The sequence below is a fragment of the Aedes albopictus genome, chromosome 2 (genome assembly GCF_035046485.1).
Source record: "Aedes albopictus strain Foshan chromosome 2, AalbF5, whole genome shotgun sequence".
Lineage (NCBI taxonomy): Eukaryota > Metazoa > Arthropoda > Insecta > Diptera > Culicidae > Aedes > Aedes albopictus.
This window is the reverse complement of record NC_085137.1, coordinates 253,183,196-253,210,509: the sequence shown is the minus strand read 5'-3', so window position 1 is coordinate 253,210,509 and position 27,314 is coordinate 253,183,196. Positions and strand designations below refer to the sequence as shown.

The 27,314-nt window shown below is 38.1% G+C and overlaps 2 protein-coding genes across 10 annotated transcripts in view; one reads left to right on the top strand and one right to left on the bottom strand.

Moving 5' to 3' along the window:
* Window positions 1–27,314, bottom strand: part of LOC109428200 (myb-like protein AA) — a 149,995-nt gene that overhangs the window by 38,792 nt on the left and 83,889 nt on the right. For 8 of the 9 annotated variants that reach the window (XM_062851563.1, XM_062851561.1, XM_062851562.1 and 5 more), the window contains 5 exons: window positions 7,191–7,298; window positions 1,840–1,954; window positions 1,610–1,773; window positions 1,344–1,528; window positions 1,119–1,275 (listed from right to left, as the gene is read on the bottom strand). In XM_062851563.1, the coding sequence (XP_062707547.1) occupies window positions 1,119–1,275; window positions 1,344–1,528; window positions 1,610–1,773; window positions 1,840–1,954; window positions 7,191–7,298 (729 nt within the window). The remainder of the gene's footprint in view (window positions 1–1,118; window positions 1,276–1,343; window positions 1,529–1,609; window positions 1,774–1,839; window positions 1,955–7,190; window positions 7,299–27,314) is intronic. The other variant, XM_062851567.1, reaches the window with a different exon arrangement.
* LOC109427891 (protein Wnt-1) overlaps window positions 1–27,314 on the top strand; it is a 267,059-nt gene that overhangs the window by 225,200 nt on the left and 14,545 nt on the right. The gene's annotated exons all lie outside the window — the stretch shown is intronic.

Sequence of the window (27,314 nt, the reverse complement as noted above, 5' to 3'; positions counted from 1 at the left end):
CCTTACTGACGGCTGACAACAACGTGAGTCGTGAAATTCGAAGGCGCATCATCAGCGGAAGTCTGGCATACTACGGGCTGCAGAAGAAGCTGCGATCTAAAAAGATTCACCCACGCACCAAATGCACCATGTATAAAACGTTAATAAAACCGGCGTGGAGCGCAGAGAGCACGATGGGGGGTGGATCAGGTGGAGCGTGCTTGGCGAGCATCGGGCGTGACCGAGGATGGAGAACGGCAGCCACGAACCGTGTATTATGGATAAATATTGTTTATACATCTTCGAATGAGTGTAATCAGTACCGTACCTTTAAATTCCACCCTATGTTGCTTATCCTTTGACAGATACGCGTATAGTCTACTTTACGAAACGACAACAGTGTTGATATTGATATTAACACTCACGGGCTTGGGTGCAACCTCCTGTCAAATTTTCATTCATGAAATGAGCGATCAGCTGATCCGAAACGTCTCGTAAAATGGCTCATTTCGACTACCACTTGTAATCTTCCTTAGTGTCAGTTATCCACAGTTTATCCACAAGTGGTAGTCGAAATACGCATATCTGTCAAAGGATAAGCAACATAGGGCGGAATTAAAAGGTACGAAACTGATTACACTCATTCGAAGTGGGTACTCTGCTTAGAGGGTTTGAAAAATCGGTACAAGATTATTTATCCAGTTTTATCTTGAATTTGATGTAATACTAAATAAATGAAATGAATGAAGATCAGGGCCAAACAACTGATGATTAGGTGCGTCCATACTTTCTGAGGTAGTCTATATAATCACCAACTCTTGAGAAAGTCCTAAATAAGCTGAACGACAGTAAGGCTGCTAGGAAGGACAAAATTCCGGTCGAACTTCTTAGACGAGGAAGCCAACAGCTGCATCATTCAAATCTTGCAAAGATAAAGAAGTATGAAGTATTGCCCACCATGTCTACGAGATATAACACATACATCTTCTTCTACTTCTTCTTTATGGCTCTACGTTTCCGCTGGAAAGGCTGATCTGTGGCCCCAATGTGGGGCACAAACTAGGTATCCTTTTCAACAGGCTGAGTCTGCACATTAAATTTAGATTTGCACTTTAGGTTTAGATTCGACGAGTACTTACCGGACAGTAACTACTGCTATGCACATTATGGTCATACTCCTGATCCAACGGTGACGGATACATGGGGTACCCGACCGACGTCAAATCCGGCAGTGAACCCGTATTACTTGGTATGGGGATTTGAATGGCGTCTGTGTGGTTTTGTGAGGGATAAATGCTGAAACGGAACGAAGGGAGCGTGAGCAAACAAGTACTACATTGGGAGAGCAAGTTATGGACCCATACTTGATTCCTGGTAACCTCGCGACACAAGTCGACGATCGAGACCGCACATCGTGCACTGAGTTGTCGAGATGGTTCGATGATATATGATGGTGAACTTTGTTGATACTTTGAGCATTTGAAATCTTTCTTTGAACTGTTGGACTTAACGTTAAAGGTGAGTGTGTATTCAGGTGATTAGACTCTAGCTGCAATTTGAAAAAAAAAAAAAAGAACACATATTACGTACGCGTACGGAGAGTGACAGCAGCCTCCCAGTGGATATTTACCTGGTTCTGTTGGCATAGGCTCTGGTGGATCGCAGAATCCGAGATGGACCTATGCCAGTTGTTTTCCATGGGAGGAATCAGGTGCACCGAATTGTTACCATAAGGTGATGTGTCATGGTTCCGACTGGACTGCCGATTTCGCATTGGACCCCCGGGCGTTCGACCTGGATAGATGCAAATGACTCGTTATACGGGTATTGGATTCTGTTTTTCATAAAATCAACTTATACCTCTCGATTCCCTACTGTGGTTTGGTGTGTTGGATTTGGGAGCCTCCTTTTTGTGTTTTACACTCTCTAGCTGCGTGTACGACTTGAGCTCTGTGAGTGTGGTTGTTTCGTCACCCTATTTGAGAAGATAAAGAATATCATAGTTAGAACTGTTATTGCCACAAGTATTACAAACATACAAAGAATATACAATAGTAAACTACAGTAGAACAATTTGTTTTTACAGCTACACATGCATACGCGTACACAAAAAAGTGCTCCAGTGGAGTTCAACAATATTCTAACATTCCATTACAGTGCGGAGAATATCTACAATTGTAGCTGTTTCTGTATTTTTTGTACATGTATAAATAATTGTCTTCTATTTATAATACAACATCTTTGTAGTTTAACCATTCAGGACGCGCGCCGGTTTGATTCTAAAACTGCACCGCACTCGCGCTTTGTACGACGAGCGAGGCTTTTTGGTAGTGCTGTACTTTTTACAATGGCGCGTGTTCTGAAGGGTTAATACCCTTGGGTGTCTTCACTATCGCGGAACATCAAGTAAATTAATTAAACTATTCATAAGAAATGCTTTTTGCTGTCCATTTCAAACCTTTTTGATTAAATTATTTCATAATTCATTAAAGCGTTGAATACTTCTTTATTACGATCATCATGTGGAATCATGAACGAGTTAGGAAAAAGTCGATGATTTACAACGTTGTTAATACACAGGGTCAAATATTTGTCCAAAAAGAAACCAATGTTCACACATCTTCAATTGACTCGATCGAATTTTCATTAGTGTCAAACGAAAGGTGTTTCTTAAGTTCTTTCCTTGTCCCTGTGTACTTCACGCCATATTGTTGTATCATTAGTCATCACGGTCGCCATGTGACCATCGCTTAGGAGCATAAAAAAAATATAAATTTATCATTTCATTATGCATAGAAACTGTAATCGTATAGTGGTAATCACGTTCAAATGTATGCGTGTCTCTTTTGTAGATGTAGTAGTGAAACTTGGGGGAAAATATGTGCACTCTTACCCCGGTTGTTAGTTTTATCATTATTTAGCCGTTTTACCCAAATCAGTTGGGTAATATTTTCATATGCAATCTGAATAGCCTTTGAATTGGCGTGCATTTTTGTGTATGGAAAAATTCAAGCTAGTGTTCGTGTGATGAAATGTCACTTATCTCTATAGGAACAGAAACACACATCAAAGTGAATGCCTTACTTCGACCATGAACGAACACCATTAAACCATATGTAAGGTACTGTTACGGTCGCCATCTATTGTGGGATAAACGCTTCTGCTCGAGAAATTGGAGTTTTCAGGCGAAAGAATTAGATGTTTAGATGTGTTCCACGCAAAACTTCTTTAGAGCATCAAATTATAACATTCATTCGCAAATTCCTGGCGACATCTTCGATGAACTTCTTGTCCGATTCGTGGGATGCATACAAATGTATCATAAGAGGATTCTTGATTAAATTGACAGCGTATTTTGGCTATGTGAGGAATGCCTACCTGCGTTCCAAGAGTGGAAAACGTTATCTGAACTAAAGTCCAATGTCGTAACAATTTTCGACTCACTTTCATCTATAACGTCACCTTTGGAATCATCAAGGAAACCATATTCTATCTCCACTAGTACAAGTAGTCTTTTTGATGGAACGAACCAGGATGCTGAATGCTGCTCGTTAAACTCATGCTTACAACCTCAACCAGATAAAAACAGTGATGCGCCAATGGAATTTTACTTTATACTTGTCAAACATCAAACGTTATACTTGTTAAACATCGACCCGACTGTTTCCGAAAATATTGTGAAACGAATGGTATCTCGCGATGCCTTGGAGCCCCGATAGAAGAATGCAATAACATTGTGAGATAAGTATCACATTGGGAAAATGTGAGAACTTTTGATGACATTTCTTATAAAATCGTGTTGAAAGAGAAATGTAAAGAATTAGCTTTGCACGCATCAATACGGCCCGTCGGTGTAAAGTATAGAAAATGCTGTAGTAGATCACATGCATGGAATCCCAGGTAACATTTTGATGACCAATTAGTCTTGAAGAGGTTTTGAGAACCGTCATAAAACCCTTTACCTTTTATTTTGGTTTTATGATAATTCTAAGAACCTCTTCTAGTCTATTTCACTAAAAAATGTTACTTGGGATCTCAACCGTAAAGATGTATTCAATGGTATAATTTGTATTTGTATTTTAATGATAGCAATGAAGTGTCAGACCTTAAATTCAATGTTTATGTTATTTGGATTGTTAGATATTAAGCGAAATGTGTGATTACTCGAAATGTTCGTTAATTTTTTCAATGTTTGAAATGTCTGTTAAATTTGGATTGCTATTTTCATTATTATATTTTAAGTTAAGCATCATTGGGACCTGATGTGGCTTGTTGATGAAATAGAATAAATAAATAAACTGTGCTTACGTTGTCGTATCTTCTGCTGCCTTTATTCTCGTTGCCTACACATTTCAAGTGTTCATCGAAATGCTGCTTCCACCTTTCGATTACCTCACATTGGTCCTTCAAGATACTCCCACCCTTATTATTGCACACTTCGGTTCTCGACACGGTTATGCGGGATGCTTTTAGCTTCTGGTAGAACTTGTAGGTTGATTTCTCATAATTATTATGACAGATTCGTGGGGGATTCTTGACGAATTTATTGAAAACGCTTGGTCACTACTCTGTAAGATCCTACGTAGATCTCTTCAAAGATCTACAATGACTCATTCAAGCGCGATTGGGTCATGCCTTTCACAGAACCGGATGGTTGACGAGAACCCCAGGTGATACCTTGGGGATACATTGCAACATTTGCAAGACATTCCATTTTTGGTGGATAACTGGAAAAATTACGGAAGAAAAGTATTGGAGGAGACACCTCAGAAACAAATCCTTACCGGAAGAAAACTTCTAAGAGATATCGTGGAAGAAACTTTGAAATCTCAGGAGGTATTCCGAAAAAAACTCCTGAAAAAATCGCTACAAAACTCCAGGAGAAACTATTAAAGGGGTACCCAGAATCTCGGAATAAATTCCTAGAAGCATTCCAAAAGAACTCTAGAAGTAAATCCCGGGCGAATCTCTCAGAAATAATCTCAGGAAGTTCACTGAAAGTAATGTTAACCTTTCAGGACGCGCGCCATCAAGCAGTTGAAACTGCACCGCGTTCGCGCTGTATACGACGAGCGAGATTTTTTGGTAGTGTTGTACTTTTTACAACGACGCGCGTCCTGAAGGGTTAAGACAACTACAGAAATCCCAAAACCATGGAATCAGGATGAACAAAGAAAAACTCTGAAAGACATCCTAGAAACAACGAAGAATTATCTAACAGAAGTTGCGGTAAAAACTTCAACAAAACTTCAAGAGAGCTTTTGAGAAATAGGGTCTGAGACTATTAGGGCAGGTGTACCTGTTTTGGGCACTTGATACTATAACTCAGTCAATTTTGAACCGATTGAATTGATTTTTGAGACACGATCATATACGCACAGTATCTAGCCATGTGCAAAAATTGAAGTCAATCGATTTTAAATTGGATGAGTTATAGGAGCAAGTGCCCAAAATAGACACTCCTGCCCAAATGGTCCCAGAAGCTATCTCGGAAGAAACTCCTGTAGAAATTGAGGAAGAAACTCTAGAAGAAATTTTAGGGTCCTCCAGATATTGCAGAAGAAACTTTGGGAAGAATCTCGGGAGGAACCTTTGCAAAATATTCCTGAAAACCTGGTGAAGAAATCCTTGAAGGAGCTCTAGCAGATATGGACATCTAATGAATAAATATTGTAGGAACTTCCGGGAAGATCTTTTGGGAAAATCCCAAGAGGATTACTAGAACAAAGCGAGAAAAATCATCCAAGAACGATCCCGAGAGAAACTCCAGGAGAACTTACACGACAACATCTGAGCAATATCCTGGGAAAAACCTTTGTGGAAATCTCGGGATACATCCTGGAAGGAATCCTACGAAAATTGATTTGCGTATAATGCAGGAGGAACTTCGGAAAAATCCCGCGAGGGACTCTGGGAGCAATACCGGGAAAATCTCTGGAAAACGCTTTGGAAAGAAATTCTGTAGAGTCCCCGTGAAAAATTCAGGTCGGAATTCAGGAACCCTAAAAGGTTCTCTAGGAAGAATCGCGAATGGAATTGTTCAAATCTTAAAAATCAAAAATACCGGTATAGGAACACCAAGAAGAATGCCGTGGCAAAATCGTAAAAGATCATGCGACTAATCAAGTCATTTCTAAAGAGGGATTGCAGAAGAACTTCCAGAAAGAAACACTGAAAGAGGTATTTTTAAAGATATTTTAGAAATACTGACGGAATGTTTGGGCAAATCCTTGTGGAGGAATTTCTAGATAAATGTTAGCTTCCAGATACTTCTGCGTCTTTGTGGAATTTGCAGCATCGAGAAATCTGCTTGCTTCAGGAACCTCCCCTTGTGCTTCTAGCTCATATTCGAAAAAAAGTAAGCATTACATATTTGAAAACTTAGTCTGAGGACTTAACAAAAGTTTGCAAATAGTAAAGTTTGCTACTTTTCGTTCATACGACCCATTATTTGTCACACATTTGCGAAACCTCCTTCCCACAAAGCTCTATGGATGTACCCTTACCAGCTGCCTCGATGCTCTTTAATTGCTGAATGTGATCCCCTTCGAGATAGATGGTTCTGTTAGGACTTGCATGCCTAAATTTGGTCATGAATGAAGTAACGTTCTTCAGGACAATTTGATGATTATCGAAGTGTCGTTTCCACCTTTCAATCTGTTCATGTACGTCTAATTCTGGATTTGTGGACATTTTTTGAAGAAAGAACTTTATCTTTATCGAAAAATTAAGGTTGTTTTGCAATTTCCGTTTCCGTTTATTTCACTCTGCTGTTTTTTCCTGCTTCCTTAATCCAATAGTTTTGTCGACTTCGTTCCACGTGCTCAACTGGTGCTCTTCAAGAGCACTATACTATAATTCCTCTAATCAGTATTGCACATCCGGCAGTGCCGTTCATTGTTGATGACAAATTACAGTAGCCAGCCAGCCTTTTTTTAGAAAATCGCTATTAATCATAATTCGCCATCTGGAACTTCCTGTCGCCAAATATAGCCCATACTTGAATGCGAAGCTTATGTACAAGCACATTAATATAACACATAGCGGGATACAACATCAAGTGCATTTTATTTCTATAAAACTCTATTGGAAACTAAACCTGCAGTACACAACAACAATCATAAACCAAAAAAAAAAAATTTTCTAGTAAAATTTTGGCTACATAAAAACCAAAAAGACATCGAACATCAAATGCCACATCCAGGGCGAACCTGTTCCTGAAAGTTATCGTTATCGTTGTTGACATTGGGCAACGAACCGCCCCGAAATGTGCCCAGGCCACCGAGCGTGGGCGTAAGATTGGCACTCCTCGTCGAAACCTGGAAGCAAACACCACAAACGGCCGGCAAGAAAAGATGGTCCCATGAGTAACAAAAATGAAACGGATATGATGACGGATGGATGAAAGTGTGATGGAATGTCAGGATGAACCGAATCAGAATGCGACGGGAATCAAATTGTTCATCAAACAGCAACGTATTGGACGAGAAATTTGAATTTGAATACCGACCAATTGATAATAGCGCTTATATGTAGGAGATACAGGGGATAGACAAAATGATCGGGACAGGCAACAATTTCCCTTCTCAAAAAATATTCAAATAGCTGTAACTTTTCGAAAAGTGCATCAAATATTCTCAAATTTTAACTGGAAGTGAATCAACTAGTCGTGTATCAGTGGACAAAATTTGGGAAAGATCGGGCTATTCTGCACGAAGTTATAAAGATTCTAGAAAAAGGTATTTTTATCCGATAGCCAACTTTGAGCTGCTATATCTTCGGATTCAATGAACTGAATGCAAAGAAATTTTGACCGAATATGACTTATATAATGAGCTTTGTAAAACTTTTGACTTAACTTAAAATTCTTAACACGGAAGAAAATTATAACGATTAGATTATTTTTCTAATAAATCATCAAATTTTCTTAAATTTCAACATCATTTCAAAATTCAAGATGCTAATTATAGTTCATTTATATTCCCTCCAATTGTCTTGAATATAATTATGTTTTGAAAGAAAGTAACAACATAGCCGACAATTCATTGAAAAAGTAATGGGATGCATATTAAAAAGGGACCAATTTACTAAAAAATCATAAAATAAATGAAATCGCTGTAACTTTTTCTGTTGTGAATAATTTCAAGTTGAGTCAGACGTTTTTCAGAGCTCATTATATAAGTCGTAAATGGTCAAAATTTCATTTCATTCGGTTCATTGAATCCGGAGATATAACAGCTCAAATTTGGCTATCGGATAAATATACCTTTTCCTAGAATCTTTATAGCTTTGTGCAGAATAGCCCGATCTTTTTCAAATTTTGTCCACTGATGCACAACTAGTTAATCCACTTCCAGTAAAAATTTGAGAATATTTGATGCACTTTTCGAAAAGTTACAGCTATTTGAATATTTTTTGAGAAGGCAACATTTTGCCTGTCCCGATCATTTTGTCTATCCCCTGTATCACCGCAGCCACCACTTTGTAGATACGCAACCACGCGCCTATATTTGACTGTGTCTTCCGCCCCGAGAAGAAGCGATACATATCGGATTCGCATTAGCATGGATGGTTGGTAAGTGATAATTAATATTCAAGGCAGATATAATGAGCTATAAAGACTATTCAACCAGTTCAATTATCGCCGACGAGGGAATGACTGATCAATTCTTACAATAATGTTTATAAATGGCGCTAGACCGACTGCCGGTAGCCTCCTTATCGGTGATAGCAACGTCTGTACCGTCTTTTGATGAATGTACGTCTTTCTATTTTATCGGAGGGATCATTCAGATTACGTGGTAAAGATGTTACCGATATATCGGTATGAGAATACAGCTGTACATGATAACAAAAATACTCAATTTGTTGGAATCTTTTCTCGAATGTCCGACTATAGTCTCCGCTTAAGAAAAAAATAGACAATATTATACGGAGTTGGAGGTAGTGTGTTTCAAGCTTTATACAAAAAAAAACTTAAATTTGAATAGGCTTGGGGGAGCTTCAGTCACAATTTGATTCAATTTCATCAAGTCTAAAAAAATGCAGTTATCAGTACAGAGAAGTTTTTAAAGTGTTAAAGTGTTTAATTATTACCATGTTTAAGTATAAGGTTGGTAAGTAAATGCCCAACAACATTGTCGGAGACTTCAAAGTGATCCGATCTAGGATCCGATGCTTGTGAGAAAAGCCATATGCTAGGTAAGGTAGAGATTTTATTATTATTGTTGTACTTAGGAATAACAACAGCTAAAAAAGCCTTATGCTTGTCAAAAAAATTCTAGTATTATGGGTGACATAAGAAACAAATTCAGAAAGTAGGTATCCCCCGAGCATTTTGATTTTTTTATAAGACAAGTAACACATTCTTCTTGATATGACATCCCCACTGGAACACAGCTTTCTCAAATTTAGTTTGTAATAATTGTGAGCATTTAGTCCCGAATCGAACGGGTAGCGGAAGCGAAACTGGTCCGGGCTGCGTGAATACTAACATCTAGCTTTACCTGTAAACGAATGAAAATAATTCATACTAGGTACTGCTTGCGTTGGCTCTGTTTTAGCTGCCTTTCTTCTGTAATTGTCAAAATTTTCTAAGCCAAATAATCCTGTTTTCTACGAAATATTTTTTTTTTTGTAATTATTAAATTGTTTTGGGCATTTCATCAGAAGTTTTTTTTTCAAGTGTTTTTACTATAGATTCATCATGCTATTATATTAAACATTTGTCCAAACAGTTCATTTGATAAATCCAACAGAAATGTAACCAGAATCCCATCAGAGTTTATTAGGGATTTAAATTGAAACTTGCTAAAAGTCGCAATTAAAAACTCTCTTCGAAATTGTACCAGAACTTGGGCCTGAAATTCGCCGAGATAGAAGTTATCATTTGTTAATGTTTTATGGGGTTTCAAATACAGTTATAGCACAATCATGGGTCACCCACAATTATGGGTCAATTCCATTTGAATTGCATAGTGAACTGACTGACTAATAATTGTGACAGAGTGACCCATAATTGTGCAATGACTGTATTATAAATAAATTTGAATTTTCATTTCATTTATTTTTTACTCATATAAAACGATAAAATAATAAATCTGCCACAAACTTTTTTTTATCGAAAATGAGGAACGTATTAAAACATGTTTACCAAAATTTCAACTAACTGTAACTTTTCGAAAAGTGCATCAAATATTCTCAAACTAGTTGTGTATCTGTGGTCAAGATGTGGAAAAGATCGAGCTATTCTGCACGAAGGTATAAAGAGTCTTGAAAAAGGTATAATTGACCGATAGCAACTTTGAGCTATTATATCTGCGGATTCAATGAACCGAATGCAATGAAATTTTGACTATTTATGACTCATATGAGCTATGAAAAACATTTAACTGAACTTAAAATTGTTAACACAGAAGAAAATTAGATTAGACTAGAGCAGATTTGATTAGATTATTTTTCTAATAAAACACCAAATTATTCAAAACATCGTCTCAAAATTCAAGATGCTAATTATAGTTCATTTAAATTCCCTCTAATTGACTTGAATAAATATAAATATGTATTGAAGGAAAGTAGCAAAATTTCGGCAATAAATTGAAATATGAATGGGATACATATTTAAAATAGACCAATTTACTAAAAAATCATAAAATAAATAAAATTACTAACTTTTTTCTTGTTAATAATTTTAAGTTTTTCAAAGCTCATTATATAAGTCATAAATGGTCGAAATTTCATTGCAATCGATTCACTAAATCCAAAGATATAACAGCTCAAATTTGGCTATCGAATAATTATACCTTTTTCTAGAATCTTTACTACTTCGTGCAAAATAGCCTGACCTTTTTCAAATTTTGACCACTGCACTGATACACAAGTAGTTGATCAACTTACAGTGAAAATTTGAGAAAAAAATGAGAATATTTGATGCACTTTTCGAAAAGTTGCAGCTTTTTGAAAATTTTTTGGAAAGTGAAAATTTTGCCTGTCCCGATCATTTTGTCTATCCCCTGTAGGTATGTTCTAGAAATTTTTTTTAAATTGTTAAGTAGCATCAATACGATTCACTTTAATTGTTATTACACGAAATTTTAGTTGTTGATATCCTGGACTTTGTTTGTTTGCCTGTACTTGTTTCAGGGTGCCTACTCATAACCCAAAATAAAATTCCCAGGTTCCAAGTTTTCCAGATTTTCCCAGGAGAAATTTTGAAAATGTATAATTCTAAAAATGATTCTAATTTTCTATAAATTCTACAAGAATATCCCCAAACATTAAGTAAATATCTTTCAACATTTCCACTAGATATCTGTACCTCCCAATATTTCCTACAGAGTTTTTCAGATATGCTTCCAGAGTTTCTCGCTGGATTCCTCTTGAGGATGCATCCAACATTATTCAAAGTTCCTTCACGAATGTCACTTAAGGGTTTTCCGGGTTTTTGTCGGGATTTTTACCGATAGTTTTTCGATATTTTTCTTGGATTTCCCTCACGGAATTCCGCCCGTAGCTGCTCCCAGGATTTTATGAGGTTTTCAGAGCTCCTCCTTGAATATCCTTAATATCTCCTCTCGGAATTACTCTTGGATTTTTTTCTCCGAGATGTCTCATTTTTCTCAGGTTTTCTTTTTCTAAAGTTTCTGTCGAGATTTCTTCAATAAGACTTTAGAGATTGGATTCCTTCGAATGTTTCTCCTGGAATTTCTTACTATCCCAGGGGACATTCTTAGAGAAGCCCGTGGAAAAATCTATGCAGGAGCTCTGGAAGTACTTAAAGGAGTCACCAGAATCTCGGGCCAATATCTGATAAAGATTCCGAAAAGAGTTCTGGGAATAATGCAGATAAAAGCTATAAAAAATAATATCAGGTTGATCACTGCAAGAAATCCGGTACAACTACGAGGAACCTGGCTCTTAAAGAAATCGCGGAAAGATTTGTATGAGAAATATCAGCAATAACTCCTGTAGAAATCTCAGAAGGCAATCCGGAAAAAAATCTTAAGAAAAAAAGTCCAGGGAAAACTCAGCAAAACTCTGAGAGATCTCCTATTACCAACACCGGAAGGAATCTTCTGAGAGAAGTTTCAGGAGGAACTCCGATAGAAATCTCAAAATAAACCTCCCGAGAACCTTTAAGAAAAATCCCAGTTAATATTAAATATAAAGTTAAAAAGATATTACATACTTAACTGTGGAAGAAATCTCGGGAGGCAGAAATTTCGTAAAAACTCATTAAGAAATCCTTGGAGAACTCTAGTAGAAAACCCAGGAATAACTCCTGTAGCAACTTTGAGCGAAATACTGGGAAGTTCTCCTGGGGATTGGGGCTTCCAAAAGGAACACCAAAAGGAATCACGAGAGCAGTTCTAGGAAAAATTCTGAGACAACTTCCTACGAGATAAATTCTGGTAGGAATCCTACTAAAATTTCTTTGACCAAAACGCAGGAGGAACTCCGGGAAGAAATTCAGAAGACATCACTCAGAATTCAGGAATCCTGAAAAAAAAAACTGAAACGAATCCGGAAGTATACCTAACCGGGAAAATTCAAAAAGGAATACCAAGGAATTTTGTGAGAAATCCTGGAAGGCATTCCAGGTGATATTTCTAAAGAAGTTTCAGTAAGAAACCCTGACGGAATTTCTGGAAAAATCCTTGTAGCGGAATTTCTAAATGGGTTTTAACTTCCAGCATTTTAGCGGAATCATCGGCTTGTTGTCAGCTTATCTGTTAGGTGGTGCTCTACGACTATCCAGATTCTTTCTTGAACGCCTTCATGATTTTTTTTTTTTAATTTTAACATTTTCTTGGGAAAAATAATTGTTGTTTTGACAGTTTGTGCCTACTTCAAACATGTATTAAAAGCTCTTTTTTCTAGTCAATAATTCAGTAATATCTATGGACTTCTTTTGGAGTAGTAAAAGTACACTACTTTTTATTCATACGACCCAATGTTTTATTTTTTATCGGAGGTAAATTTCCCTGAGTACTCAAGATATTCCCGAGTATTCCAACATGGAAAAATGTTAAATTCACAAGAAAACCAACATTGATTTGGCCAAGAATCTACCTCAGTACCTCAAAAACGGAATCATCAAACGATTTGACGATAATTCAGCTACAAGTAATTAAGGAACACACGAAGTAAAGTTGCACTCAAATGATAATAGTGTTCGATTTGAATAGGTTTTAAAATAAGTTAATTAATATACAAACAAATATAACATCAAGTTTTTTCAAGAAACTATATATCTATGGTACAATTTTGAGCAATAGTATTGCGACGAAATACTACAGTAGAAATACTGAAGTCTAGCATTTATTCGCTCATAATACAGAAAACGCGTTTTTCAAGCGCACGGGTATTCAGCATGACTATGCTGAGGGTGACGGGTTCGATTCCCGGTCGGTCCAGGGACTTTTCATAATTGAATTTTCCTTGACTTCCTTGGGCATATTATCTTCGTGCCTCTCACACGACGTAGGATATGTGTACCATACCTTGGTCTAATATGTCAGCCGCTTATGACAATTTTGATTATAACCCGTGAAATGATATTTTGATCCTATCATGCGTACTAGGCAATGCTTGTTTCACCACATGATAATAACCTAACGTAAATATCCAAAAACTTACTTAACTACGTTGAAACGATTCGATGCGACGGTACGCAACGTTGGTCTACGATACAAAAGTTGGCCGATTAGTGGATATAACGTTGGCTTATTGCTTTTCGAGCGATATTTACAACCACAAATTTTCTTCATTTTTCAATATTTCTATTGAAGCACTATCACTGTTAGTTCAGATTACATTTCCGGAGCCTAACTTTCACAAAACCATAAAAATCACATAAACTAAAGTTCTTTCTTGGTTATTATGTATTATGTTATCTTTATACAGACACCGCACACAAAATCTTTCTTCCTGTTCGTTCCTTTTGGTTCATATGCAAGCAATGCTATTGAAGTCACTTTATCGATGTTGTTGACGTCACTTTACTTATGTGTTATCAAACAAACCAGCCATGACCCATTTGATGCATAGTGAAAAAAATGTCCTCAATATTGCGCCCACATTTAATTTGTAGAATAATTATAATTCGTTGAAAACAAATGAACAAGTTCAAAATAGTGACTTTAACTGTCACATCCAATATACAATTATCGCTAAATCAAATAAATATATTCCAGAATCATGCCATTTATGATCATGTGCTCAGACTCCCCTAAGCCAGAAGTATCATGGCGTCTAAAAAGTTACATTTTCATTTAATTTTTAAGTTCTGAATGGCTAAAATTTAAATGAAATGATAAAATTGTTTAGGGCCCATATAGCCGAGGCGGTAAACGCACGGGTATTCAGCATGACCATGCTGAGGGTGACGGGTTCGATTCCCGGTCGGTCCAGGATCTTTTCGTAAAGGAAATTTCCTTGACTTCCTTGGGCATAGAGTATCTTCGTGCCTGCCACACGATATACGCATGCAAAATGGTCATTGGCAGAGGAAGCTCTCAGTTAATAACTGTGGAAGTGCTCATAGAACACTAAGCTTAGAAGCAGGCTTTGTCCCAATGAGGACGTAACACCAAGAAGAGAGAGAGAGAGATAAAATTGTTTAACGAATACATTTTTCGATTTTTAGTTACGCGTAAAGGGTGGTACGGTCAAATCTTGGTCATACATTTTTTTTCATAACTGCGTACACCAAAATTAAAGCTAAAATTTTATGGTATATGCTACATATAATGTACCATTACTGGTCCAAAAATAAGCTGTTTTGGTGTACGCAGTCTAAAGTTATGAAAAAAATGGTGTGACCAAATTTTGACCGTACCACCCTTTATTTGTTTGTACGAGGGGACTATGTCAACGAAGTATCCAAATACCCTACACATACAAAATAGTCGTTGGCAGAGGAAGTTCTCAGTTAATAACTGTTGAAGTGTTCTTCGAGTACTAAGCTTTGTTCCAGTTATGACGTTACGTCAAGAGGAAGAAGAAGGTAGGGTTTAATATCATAGTTGTACATGTTTGTACTGGTTTTTGGTGATTTTTTAAGTCGATAAATAAATTCTCTGACTTTTCAGAGTTTTCTAGGTAGTCGACACTCTGTAAAAAATCCATTATTAGCCAGACTCCCTCAAAATATTGATGTTGAATTAACGTATCGACTATGTAAAATGCCGTTTTGCCAAATATCTATCAATGAACTGTTCCAAGATCGTCGACCAGTGTTATTTAGAAACCCTGCTGTACGTTGTAATTGATAAGCCCAAAAAACAAGCATGCATGAATGAATGCGCGACCAGTGAATCATCATTTAGCCCATACCAATTCGACGCCATTCAACGGTCAAGCACTCACATTCAAAACATCCAGTAAAATTATTTATCAACAACGAGTTCAATCTGACGCCGATTAGTAGTTACACGTATTGTTTACTCGGCAAAAATAGCAACAAGTTTTTTTTCTCGCCGTTCTCACTTGGATTTTCTCTTCTATACACACGTTCTGTTTTTAGTGTCGTTTGGCGCGCTTTCTTACGGTCAAGTTGCAACAGCAGCGCCGGAGGAGACGAGGCGAGTCCCCCACATCTACAACATAGCCTAGCTAGTGCTACACACGGGCGCTCAAAACAAACCCCCCGAACCCGAGTAATCACGTTTAGCTGAGCCCTAGGATGACGGCTTGACGCGGCACACTCGTTCAGGGGAATTTCAGCACACACCCGTAAATTTCGCATTCTCGACGACCGACCGACAAGCACACGATGACGATGACGACGATGTTGGTGGTTATCAGAACCGGACGGGCCGGGCCAACGTTAACCGATATTGCGTTGGGGTGGAGAGTTAGAAACGCGTGGAGGCGAATGAGTAGCCACTATATATTGCTGGTCAAAGTATCGTTTATTACTTTGTTTGGGACAAGTCGTTTAGTTTTCCGAAAACAAGATCCTCGAATGGATCTTTGAGAAGTAGAGCAATATTGGTTCACAAAGAAATGAATGCTCTATACATCTGGGATATGATAAATAATAATGGACATTTCGCATGCAGTGAATACATAGGGGCGTAGTTGAAACCGCATACGGTTGTTGTCCAATATTCTTGGATAATGCCCTGCCTAACGTAGTCTTCCAGCTTTAAGACCCATGCACATTGGGCAACGACAATCCAAAAGGAGGAAAAAATAATAACTTTCTAAATGCAAGACCAATGATCACTTTGGCGAAGAGAATGTAGGCACTGAGGACCAAGGCAGCGGAAGAAATGACTATGTTGGTGCAGCAGAGGACGGGAACGAACCAACTCCCACGCTGAGGGAAGTAAAGGATGCCATCCACTAGCTCAAAACCAATAAAGCGGCTGGTAAGGACGGTATCGCAGCAGAACTCATCAAGATGGGCCCGGAAAAGTTGGCCACCTGTCTGCACCAGTTAGTAGTCAAGATCTGGGAAACCGAACAGCTACCGGAGGAGTGGAAGGAAGGGATAATCTGTCCCATCCACAAGAAAGGCGACAAGTTAATGTGTGAGAACTTTCGAGCGATCACCATTTTGAATGCCGCCTACAAAGTGCTATCCCAGATCATCTTCCGTCGTCTTTCACCTAAAGTAAATGAGTTCGTGGGAAGTTACCAAGCCGGTTTTATCGACGGCCGGTCGACAACGGACCAGATCTTCACCGTACGGCAAATCCTCCAGAAATGCCGAGAATACCAGGTCCCAACTCATCACCTGTTCATCGACTTCAAAGCGGCATACGACAGTATCGACCGCACAGAGCTATGGAAAATTATGGACGAGAACAGCTTTCCCGGGAAGCTGACTAGACTGATAAGAGCAACGATGGACGGTGTGCAGAACAGCGTAAGGATTTCGGGTGAACTATCCAGTTCATTTGAATCTCGACGGGGACTACGACAAGGTGATGGTCTTTCCTGCCTACTATTCAACATCGCCCTGGAAGGTGTTATGCGACGAGCCGGGCTCAACAGCCGGGGTACGATCTTCACGAAATCCAGCCAATTTGTCTGTTTTGCGGATGACATGGATATTATTACTAGAACATTTGGAACGGTGGCAGAACAGTACACCCGCCTGAAACGTGAAGCAGCAAAGGTCGGACTGGTGGTGAATGCGGCTAAGACAAAGTACATGCTGGTAGGTGGGACTGAGCGAGACAGGACAAGCCTTGGCAGCAATGTTACGATAGACGGGGATATTTTCGAGATGGTGGAAGAATTCGTCTACCTCGGTTCTTTGCTAACGGCTGACAATAACGTGAGCCGTGAAATGCGAAGGCGCATCATCAGTGGAAGTCGTGCCTACTATGGGCTCCAGAAGAAACTGCGGTCAAAAAAGATTCACCCCCGCACCAAATGTACCATGTACAAGACGTTAATAAGACCGGTGGTTCTCTACGGACACGAGACATGGACGATGCTCGAGGAGGACCTGCAAGCACTCGGAGTTTTCGAGCGACGGGTGCTAAGGACGATCTTTGGCGGCGTGCAGGAGAACGGTGTGTGGCGGAGAAGGATGAACCACGAGCTCACTGCACTCTACGGCGAACCCAGCATCCAGAAAGTGGCTAAAGCTGGAAGGATACGGTGGGCAGGGCATGTTGCAAGAATGCCGGACAACAACCCTGCAAAGTTGGTGTTTGCTAACCATCCGGTTGGTACAAGAAGGCGTGGAGCGCAGAGAGCACGATGGGCGGACCAGGTGGAGCGTGATCTGGCGAGCGTTGGGCGTGACCGACGTTGGAGAGCTGCAGCTGCAAATCGAGTATTATGGTGGCAAATTGTTGATTCAGTATTATCATGAATTTGATGTTAACTAAATAAATGAAATGAACCAATGATCACTGACCATAAATAGCCGTTTTACCCCAGTTCCCCCTAAAATTTGAGTATTTCCGTTATTTTACGACATCTATTATGATTTAAGTGAATATTTCACTGGGATACCATCGTCCCAAATCTAAGACGTTATAAAAATGTTGGAATTTTAGGGTATTACGGGGTCAATTAGGCAAAGGTATATTTTCTAGGTAAATTTTCATTTTTTTTTTAAATAAATTTTCACGTAATAATAAATGAATAAATAATCAAATACACAATGATCATTTCTGAAGAAACTTTTTTTTACGACTTGTGTACCGAAGTATTTATAATTGTTAAGTTTTCTCGCAAACAAGTATGACTAATTCCTCAGCTAACAAATTGATTCACATAACATTGCCACAACTGTGCTAAGTGAACTCTTATCCGTTCAAAACACATTGTATAAGATGCACCAAATATGCTCTATTCGCACAAATTTGGTTTCCATATACGTACATTTAGAGAAAACCACTTTGAATTATACAATTTAAGGCGAATTCATTTGTCATGTAATATAACTTCGTTTTATAACTTTGCTACGATACGATCTCATTTTTACATGTTCAAATATAAAAAAAAAGTTCTCAAGCCTCGATTTTCTTACCTGCAGCTCATTAATCAGATACTCTACCACTGTGTCAATTACTGACTGTTGTTGGACGTGAAATTTAAGTAAATAAAAATAATTAGAAGGCTGGTCTGAATGGCTACAAGTACCAGTATTGGGGGTGTAAAATTGTGCACTCAAACCCAGCCAACAAGTTGATTGGAGTTACTCTGTCGCAGCTCAGTAGTGTGGATATTTATTCGTTCAAAAAGGATTGTTTGAAATGCACAGCTCAAGTAACATTTTAGTGGTCAATTAGTCTTATAGAGGTTTTAAGAACCGTCATAAAACCTAGTTTTATTGTGGTTTTATTGTGGTTCTATGACCCTCTTCTAGTCAATTTTACTGAAAAGTGTTACTTGGGAGATTTTCTCTATCCATAGACATTTTTTAGATCATACGTACATATTGACAACATCATTTTGATATATACAATTCTAGGTGAATTCATTCGGCGTATTTTCAAATATAACTTGGTTTGAGCCTTTGTATGATTTCGATTTTGTTAGCAAAAGTAGTGATAAGTATGCAAGTGAAGTGTGAACTAGAGTTTGATGTTTTCGTGTATTTCTTGTTCATATCAATCTATGCAACAGAAGTTGATTGCAAAAATCGTTCGAGGAACTAGAGAAACATCTCCTAGAACAGCGCAGCTGCTGATTCGCCAAACGGCTGGGCTGGTATTTGCACAGAGCTACCCTTGGCGCTGCCAGTAGGACATTCAGGTATGTGAATGTAATGAACTCGCTGCATCTGTATTTATTTGATTTAAACGATGCGCCTAGCGAATTATTTGCAAAAACTTAATTTTTATCATCCACTGGCTCTCCAAATAGATCCCTTCATCGTATAATTTCATTTTGACAAATATGACGCCATATATAATCTCCCATTTAAGATTACAATTGAGTTACAACAAGTGCATTTGAAGTTGTTAAAGAATATCAACTTAAAGTTGTATAAATGTTAACGCAAAGTTAAAGTTACTAATGCTGCCAAATGAAATTGGATGAAATTGTGAGATTCGTATACGACGCAACCTAATCTGTTATTGTACCTTATATAATTCTAACTAAATTTGTTCATTAATATAACTTTAGACTAACATCCTTATATGACTTCTGGTTTGCTGGGTTTCTACATAATATCACCGATTCCAAACATTTCCACCTCATAGACGGGAGGTGACGGCAGCATATAGTTTTAGAGCTTAGTTTGCCCCCACTCCCCTAAAAAATATTTTTTGTTATTTTTAAGTTTAAAATAGCTTTAAATTGAAACATTATTACATGATATGAGTGAATATTGATGAAGAGCTAGCTAGTAGTGTTTCAAATTCAAAGCAGATTTATCAATGAACTCAAGCTTTTTTCTTCCGATGACACTTCCTTATGCCATGGTTAACAACATCTGTGCACATAACACATAATGGTTTTGACGATATTAACATTTTTTGCGACTGTCGTACCTGACCACGCTAAATTTTCAACGTGTTTGTGCAAGATTTTTTTCCTCCTCTTGTCTTCAATCTGAAATAACCTTTCACTGGTTGCAAAAAAATCGATGAAATTTTCACCATTTAAAGAGGATTAGTGTATGATCAGAGTGCTGCAAAAGAATGATAATTATGTTCATTGAGAGCGCCACTAGAAAATGTGACATGATTCCGAATTCTAAGTGAACATAGCTTTATCATTTCGCACTCAATGGTTCACAGTTGTTTTTAAATGAAAATTTGTGATTTTATTTAAAGTTGATAACCTAATCTTCCAAGGTTAATAGGACCTAGATCATTGTTTCGAATTTCAACGTTGTTACGGATTCATAGTCTAGAGTTCTGGAGTAATCTCCTAACCAGGTTTGAAAAGCGTCAACGTCAACACGAGTCGTCATGTGATTTTTACAGAAGTGCCTCTCTCAATGTCATCGAATCGGGAGACAATGAGCAAGAGAGTATAAAAATATTCGCTCATTTTTCGATCATTACGAAGCGTGACATGGTTGTAAACATGGCAACGACTAACACATCGATGGATTTTGTAATTGTTTGAATTCTTTAAATCATGAATATAAGTATGTCCTCTCTATCCATTAAATCGAAGACGGCTAATAACAAGACAGACATCTACCCTCTTGCTCCATATACCTTGGGAGCTACAAGCACACTAGCGCCACAAACGACTTCAGGGAACAACATCATGAATGAGTGTGCATGCGATGCTACCATTTCCGTGTACGTATTTACATGTACACACACACAATCATGTTTTAATGTTCCTGTGAATCGTTGAGGGCGTTTCAACCATGTCGCCTGCAACAGGGTGGGAGCTGGCTGTCTTGTTATTAGCCGTCTTCGATTAAATACAACGACTAGCCTAAATTTGCTTGGACCAGGTGAAAATTTTAATTTCAAAACAATATGCAAGTTTTGGTCATGACGCTTGATTATTGCGAAATGACATGACGAAGTGCTCGAGTGCTCGTTTCGTTTTGTGACGATGAAAGGGCCTACTTGTTCATCGTCATGGGATGGTCACGACCAATAGCAGCACTACTTCTAACGGATAGAGATACCACCTGTAATTTGCCTTCGAAAACTATCTTCTGACCTACCACAGGGATTAAGACACATCTTTATTCCTACACAGAACTATTTATTTTAGCTTTTAGCAATCCCAGTATACTTAATTTTCTCATGACATTTTATGAAATAATTTAAACATTTCGAACAATAATAATAATTCTGAGACATATTTTCAAAACCACTTATCAAGCTTACATTTAAGTGTTTACAGAATGTATTTTTCGTAAATAAATTTATTTATCATCGTTCCTCCTTTTAGGGACAATTTCTTGTATTTTTTTTCTGAATTTCACAAATAAATAAACTCTTAATGCCAATTATCTTGCTAACACTTCATAAAATGGCCATGGGATATATGCTCGAAATATAATTAAGAAATTGCAATAATTCCATTGAAACTATTTTTTTTATTTACCTCGGCTGACTAGGCGAAAAATTGACATTTGAAGGGTTTTAGCCTCTTTTTTGTTTCAGTGTATATGTAAGTGTGATGTATCACCTTTTCATAAAACAGTACTAGATATCACTGCGATTAAAAAGTTCTATCATAAAATCTTTTGTATGAGTTTCCGACACTTTTTTTGAAAAAAAAATGAACCTCGGCTAAACGGATGTCTATTACTGTATTGGGACATGTTTCTAGAGATTTGAGGTTCACCGGCCACTTCTCTGGATGTTCCGGAACCTTGATGCTCCAAAGAAAAGTGGCTATTTTTTTACCGGTTGTGAAACCTATCTTGAGTTGGCAATGAGTTGGCAAAATGAGACCATTGGAACATAAAGACTGGACTTTTGATTGCGTACACAAAAATAGCTGATTTTTTGACCAGGAATAGAACATTATGTGTAGCTAATACCTCGAAAAATTCATCAAGATCAGTTGAGTGTTGGCGGAGATATCGTCGAAACAAGCGACATACCTTTTGAGAACCTTGGGCAAACAAACACTTTGAAAAACATTATTAAAAATTGTAAATTAAAACTGTAGAGCTAAAAATACCGAACCGATTTTAATGAAAATTTTGCTATATGTAAAGTATCTACATATATAGACGTATTGTGTCAAAATTTTACTCAATTTGATCCAACCGTCGAAAAGTTATAGCCATATATGTAGCACTATGTCATAATAAGCAGATGTGGTTTTTCGTATAGTGAAACTGCTCTAACTGTGAAAGTATTCAACCAAAACGGCTGAAATTTTCACTGAATTTGCACTGTCAAAGTTTTATAAATATCGGGACAGTGTTGGCAGTTCTACAGTCAAAACATAACAAACTGATTTTAAAATTTTTAGTTAGTGCCCAAAATATAAAAAAAAAACTTACTGACTCGATTATGATGAAATTTTCGCCACTTATTATGCCTTACTTGGAGAACTTAAAGTCACATTTTCAGACGTTTTGATGAGCTAACAACAAAGTTATAGCCTAAATATTTTTAAAATGTGAGCCTAAAGTTTCTAAAATCATATTTTAATGTATCGACAATATCTGCGCCAATACTAATCCGATTTTGATAAAAAAAATATGGTATTAACTATACATAATAAGCTATTCCTGGGTAAAAAATCAATATTTGATTCCTGAGAAAGTGGTCAATTCTCTGTCAGTTCTGAAGCCAAGCGTGCAACAAATCAACGTTAACACAAACACAAAGCAAGTTCCAGTAAATAGATTTTTTCTAAAAAGAGTTTAGCATTAGTTCCATATGGAATAAAGAAAATCTCGAGTTGTTGGAGGCTTATGTTTTACATCCAATACAAACGAAAATAAATGAGCAATTTTGCAATTTACCAACTAACATCCGATTAACATAACTACGTCTCTTTTTTATTCTACCTTACCTACCTTTATCTTCTAACCATACAAAACTGCAGTAATATTTCCTAAGACACTTTTCAAACACGTGTGATCTGATTATTCGCTTTTATCGGATCACCTAAAACATAGATTTTTCTTCTCCAACATGTAATCAAAACCAACCACTTATTATTCATTCATCCAGTTTATTTACCTGTAAGGTTCCCGGCCCCGCGTTGCCAAACGAGATATCGATGTAACGTAGCTACACAAGCTCGTGACAGTGGCCTGTTAATAAGCTATTAGTAAGGGGACATGTGTCACGGGTGGTCAAACTAGTTTTCATTTCAGAATTTTCGATCAACTCAACTGAAAGGCATAGTGTGTCTTGCGCATATCTTTCTAATTCGTATGAAGTTTATGCTATTTAGATTTTTTAATAATTTGCCCTAGAGACGACATATCTGCCACAGTCAATAAATAATTGTTCAAGAAATTAATCATTTCTAAACCCCGGTTAATTACATGTTCCCGAATCGTTACCCAGGTCCCAACGAGGGCACCTCCTCCCATGACCAGGTAGATCAAAGTCCAAAATGTATGCGTAGAAACAACATCTTCCGGAGTGACCCACGGCTAGAAGACCGGTCCGACCGCTTAGAGAGCCACTCTCGCCCTCTTGTTCTAGAGAGCCACTCATAACACACTAACACGCATCGCAAATCGTTGATGACCCTTCTTAAAGAGTCCTCATCAACCGCTTGCCCTGAAGAAGATGGCCTTCGGCCGGATGATCAGAATTTCGATATTATTGCTGGATTTGTTATACCACTCGAACCGACTTGTGGAATGACGCAAATCCTAACGTGAAAACAGGTTTTTTCAACAAGACACTGCCAGTTTTGGGTTGGCGTGTTACCGAATTCAGGAAAAAAAATATCGAATCGTCACGGATTCCTAACATTTACTGGCGGAATTTCCTCAACCCACGCGTGACGCGCAATGAATGGGTTGTGTCAATATATTACAATATATTATTCAGGAATAGCGTATACGGAATTTGAAAAGAGGCATTTTTTGGAAATGAGCAGATCGGCAAATTGATTACGACACCTGGGTGTATATTCTTCGATCAGTGGACTTAGTTGAAATTTCCAGTTCGAATACTAAAATTCTAGTTACCGATTTATAGTAACTCAAAGTTTACAAACTTTAACTATTGTAGTTAAAATTTGAAATAAATTTACAATAGTCATTGGAATATTTGATAATTTCTATTTTGGAACAAAAATATATAAGTATGCTTTTCTTCAATACTTACTATATTTGTCTAAATGTCTATGTATCAGAAATTTGAAACTTAGAAAGGACCCCGACAAGGTGATGGACTTTCCTGCCTACTATTCAACATCGCCCTGGAAGGTGTTATGCGACGAGCCGGGCTCAACAGCCGGGGTACGATCTTCACGAAATCCAGCCAATTTGTCTGTTTTGCGGATGACATGGATATTATTGCCAGAACATTTGGAACGGTGGCAGAACTGTACACCCGCCTGAAACGTGAAGCAGCAAAGGTCGGACTGGTGGTGAATGCGGCTAAGACAAAGTACATGCTGGTAGGTGGGACTGAGCGAGACAGGACAAGCCTTGGCAGCAATGTTACGATAGACGGGGATACTTTCGAGGTGGTAGAAGAATTCGTCTACCTCGGTTCCTTGCTAACGGCTGACAATAACGTGAGCCGTGAAATACGAAGGCGCATCATCAGTGGAAGTCGTGCCTACTATGGGCTCCAGAAGAAACTGCGGTCAAAAAAGATTCACCCCCGCACCAAATGTACCATGTACAAGACGTTAATAAGACCGGTGGTTCTCTACGGACACGAGACGTGGACGATGCTCGAGGAGGACCTGCAAGCACTCGGAGTTTTCGAGCGACGGGTGCTAAGGACGATCTTCGGCGGTGTGCAGGAGAACGGTGTGTGGCGGAGAAGAATGAACCACGAGCTCGCTGCACTTTACGGCGAACCCAGCATCCAGAAGGTGGCCAAAGCCGGAAGGATACGGTGGGCAGGGCATGTTGCAAGAATGCCGGACAACAACCCTGCAAAGCTGGTGTTTGCAACTGATCCGGTTGGCACAAGAAGGCGTGGAGCGCAGAGAGCACGATGGACGGACCAGGTGGAGCGTGATCTGGCGAGTGTTGGGCGTGACCGAGGATGGAGAGCTGCAGCTGCAAATCGAGTATTATGGCGGCAAATTGTTGATTCAGTATTATCATTAATTTGATGTGAACTAAATAAATGAAACGAAAAAGGACCCCGGAAGGAAATTTCGGGGAAATCGAAGCGAGGTGACCTCGCTCTAAACTCCCGCATTTTCCCGACGTTTTTCCACATTCATTTCGCATTTTCCTGATATTTTCCCTAATTGTGGAACTACTAACTAAAAACTCCCGAGAGAAATCAAAGAAAGAATGCCGGAAGGAATCCCGGGAAGTCTTTGACGGAAACCTAGGAGAAATTTCTTGCGAAATCCAGAGAGAAATCCAATTCCGATAGAAATCAATGAATGTATGACGGAAGAAATTTCAGGAGTAAAAAAACCTCAAGAAGAATCCCTGAAAGAATCTTGAAAGAAACCCCTGAAGGAAACCCGGGAAGATCATTGAAGACATCCCGGGATCCTGATAAGAATTCCTAAAGAAAGTCTGAAGATATCTCTGAAAACGAGAGTAAATCCATTAAGAAATCTGGAGAAATTTTATTTTGTGTTTTCTCCAGAGATTTCTTCAACGAGTTAAGGAAATCGTAGGATGAATCAATTATAGAATCCCGGGAGAAATCAGTGTAGGAATTCCAGTAGCAATCAATAAAGGAATTCCGGGAAAAGTCCCCGAATGAATGCCGGAAGTATACCTGAAGGTATCTCGGGAGAAATCTTTAAAGCAATCCCGAGAGGAATTATTAAATGAATCCCAGGAGGAGTTCCCGGAGGAATATTTAACAGAAACCTGGAGGAATTCCTGAAGATACAAATCCTTTAAAGAATTGGGGAGAAGAATCAATGGAGAAATCAGAAAAAAAATCACAAAAGGAATACCGAACCGAGCAATCGCTGAAGAATCCCAGGGAGAAAAATCCTTGAAAGAATCCCGGGAGAAATTAATGAAGAAAGTACTGGAGGAATTTCTGCAAGAAACCCGTGAGTAATCCTTGGAGGATTTTTTGAACGAAACCCACAAGACATGTTTAAGGCAGAGATGCCAGATTATTTTTATCAAAAATCTGTATCAATACAGATTTTTCTGTATCGCCGTTTTTCAGAGTATATCAGACACCGTGAGTTCTAGATTTCAATAGAAACTAACAAAAATGTACTTCTCTTTGACGGTTTAAATTTTTTACTGTTTTTTATTTTTCTAAAACATGTGTAACAATGTACAAATTTTCATAAATTCTTCAATGTTTAAGCAACAATTTATAAAGTTTCCTTTGAATTTATTGAAAATAACTTCAATTTTTATACTTTCTGAAGAAATCTGTATCAAACTTCAAAAATCTGTATTTTTCTGTACTCTGTATTTTGTCTAACCCCTAGATAACAGTGGAAGTGCTTACAGAACACCGAAGCCGAAGAACAGGTACTGACTTGGTAGGGACGTTACGCCATGAAAAAAATTAAGCGTAGCATGAACGATGCCTAATAATACTTTCTTATGATTTACATAAGTGTAAATTTAATGCATTTAAGTAATCATAAGTATTAGTAATACGTATTTTTGAATCGACGGTTTTATAATGTTGGCACTGGCGTAGCCACGGGGGGGGTTTCAGGGTTAAAACCCCCCCCAGAGCCAAAATTTCTGGAACAAATTTCCATTATAAAACGCATTATGTAGAAAAAAATTTCCGGCTGCGCCGCTATTTTGAACCTGTGACTCAAATTAAGTATATATTTTCACGAAATGTGAGTGTCAAATAAAATAAGGTAACATTGAACATCGAAAACCCCTCCCAGAGCAAATTTCTGGCTACGCCACTGAATGTTGGTACAATATTTTTGAAAGATAATACCTATATCGAATTCATCGTGTTTGGAATGGTTATCCGTCCAACAAGTAGTTTCCTCTGGCCTATCAAACATTTGGGATCCCGTTAGTTCAGAAAATAGAAACTGGTGAATAAAAAATGCCATCTCATCCATGATTTAAGGTATTTAACAGTTTAAACAACACTTATCGAAACAGATTATTCGCTGATACGTTATAATTATTAATAAACTTGAACGTCCAAAGAACACAATTTCAGATGTTCTATCTTGAACTGCTTATTCCGCGTTGCTCATCTTCATCAATCATTCGCAAAAAGCAAGCAGCGCCATTCCGAGGCGCCAAAAAAACGGCACGCGAAACCAAATGCAATTAAATCCTTACGCCGCGCGTACAC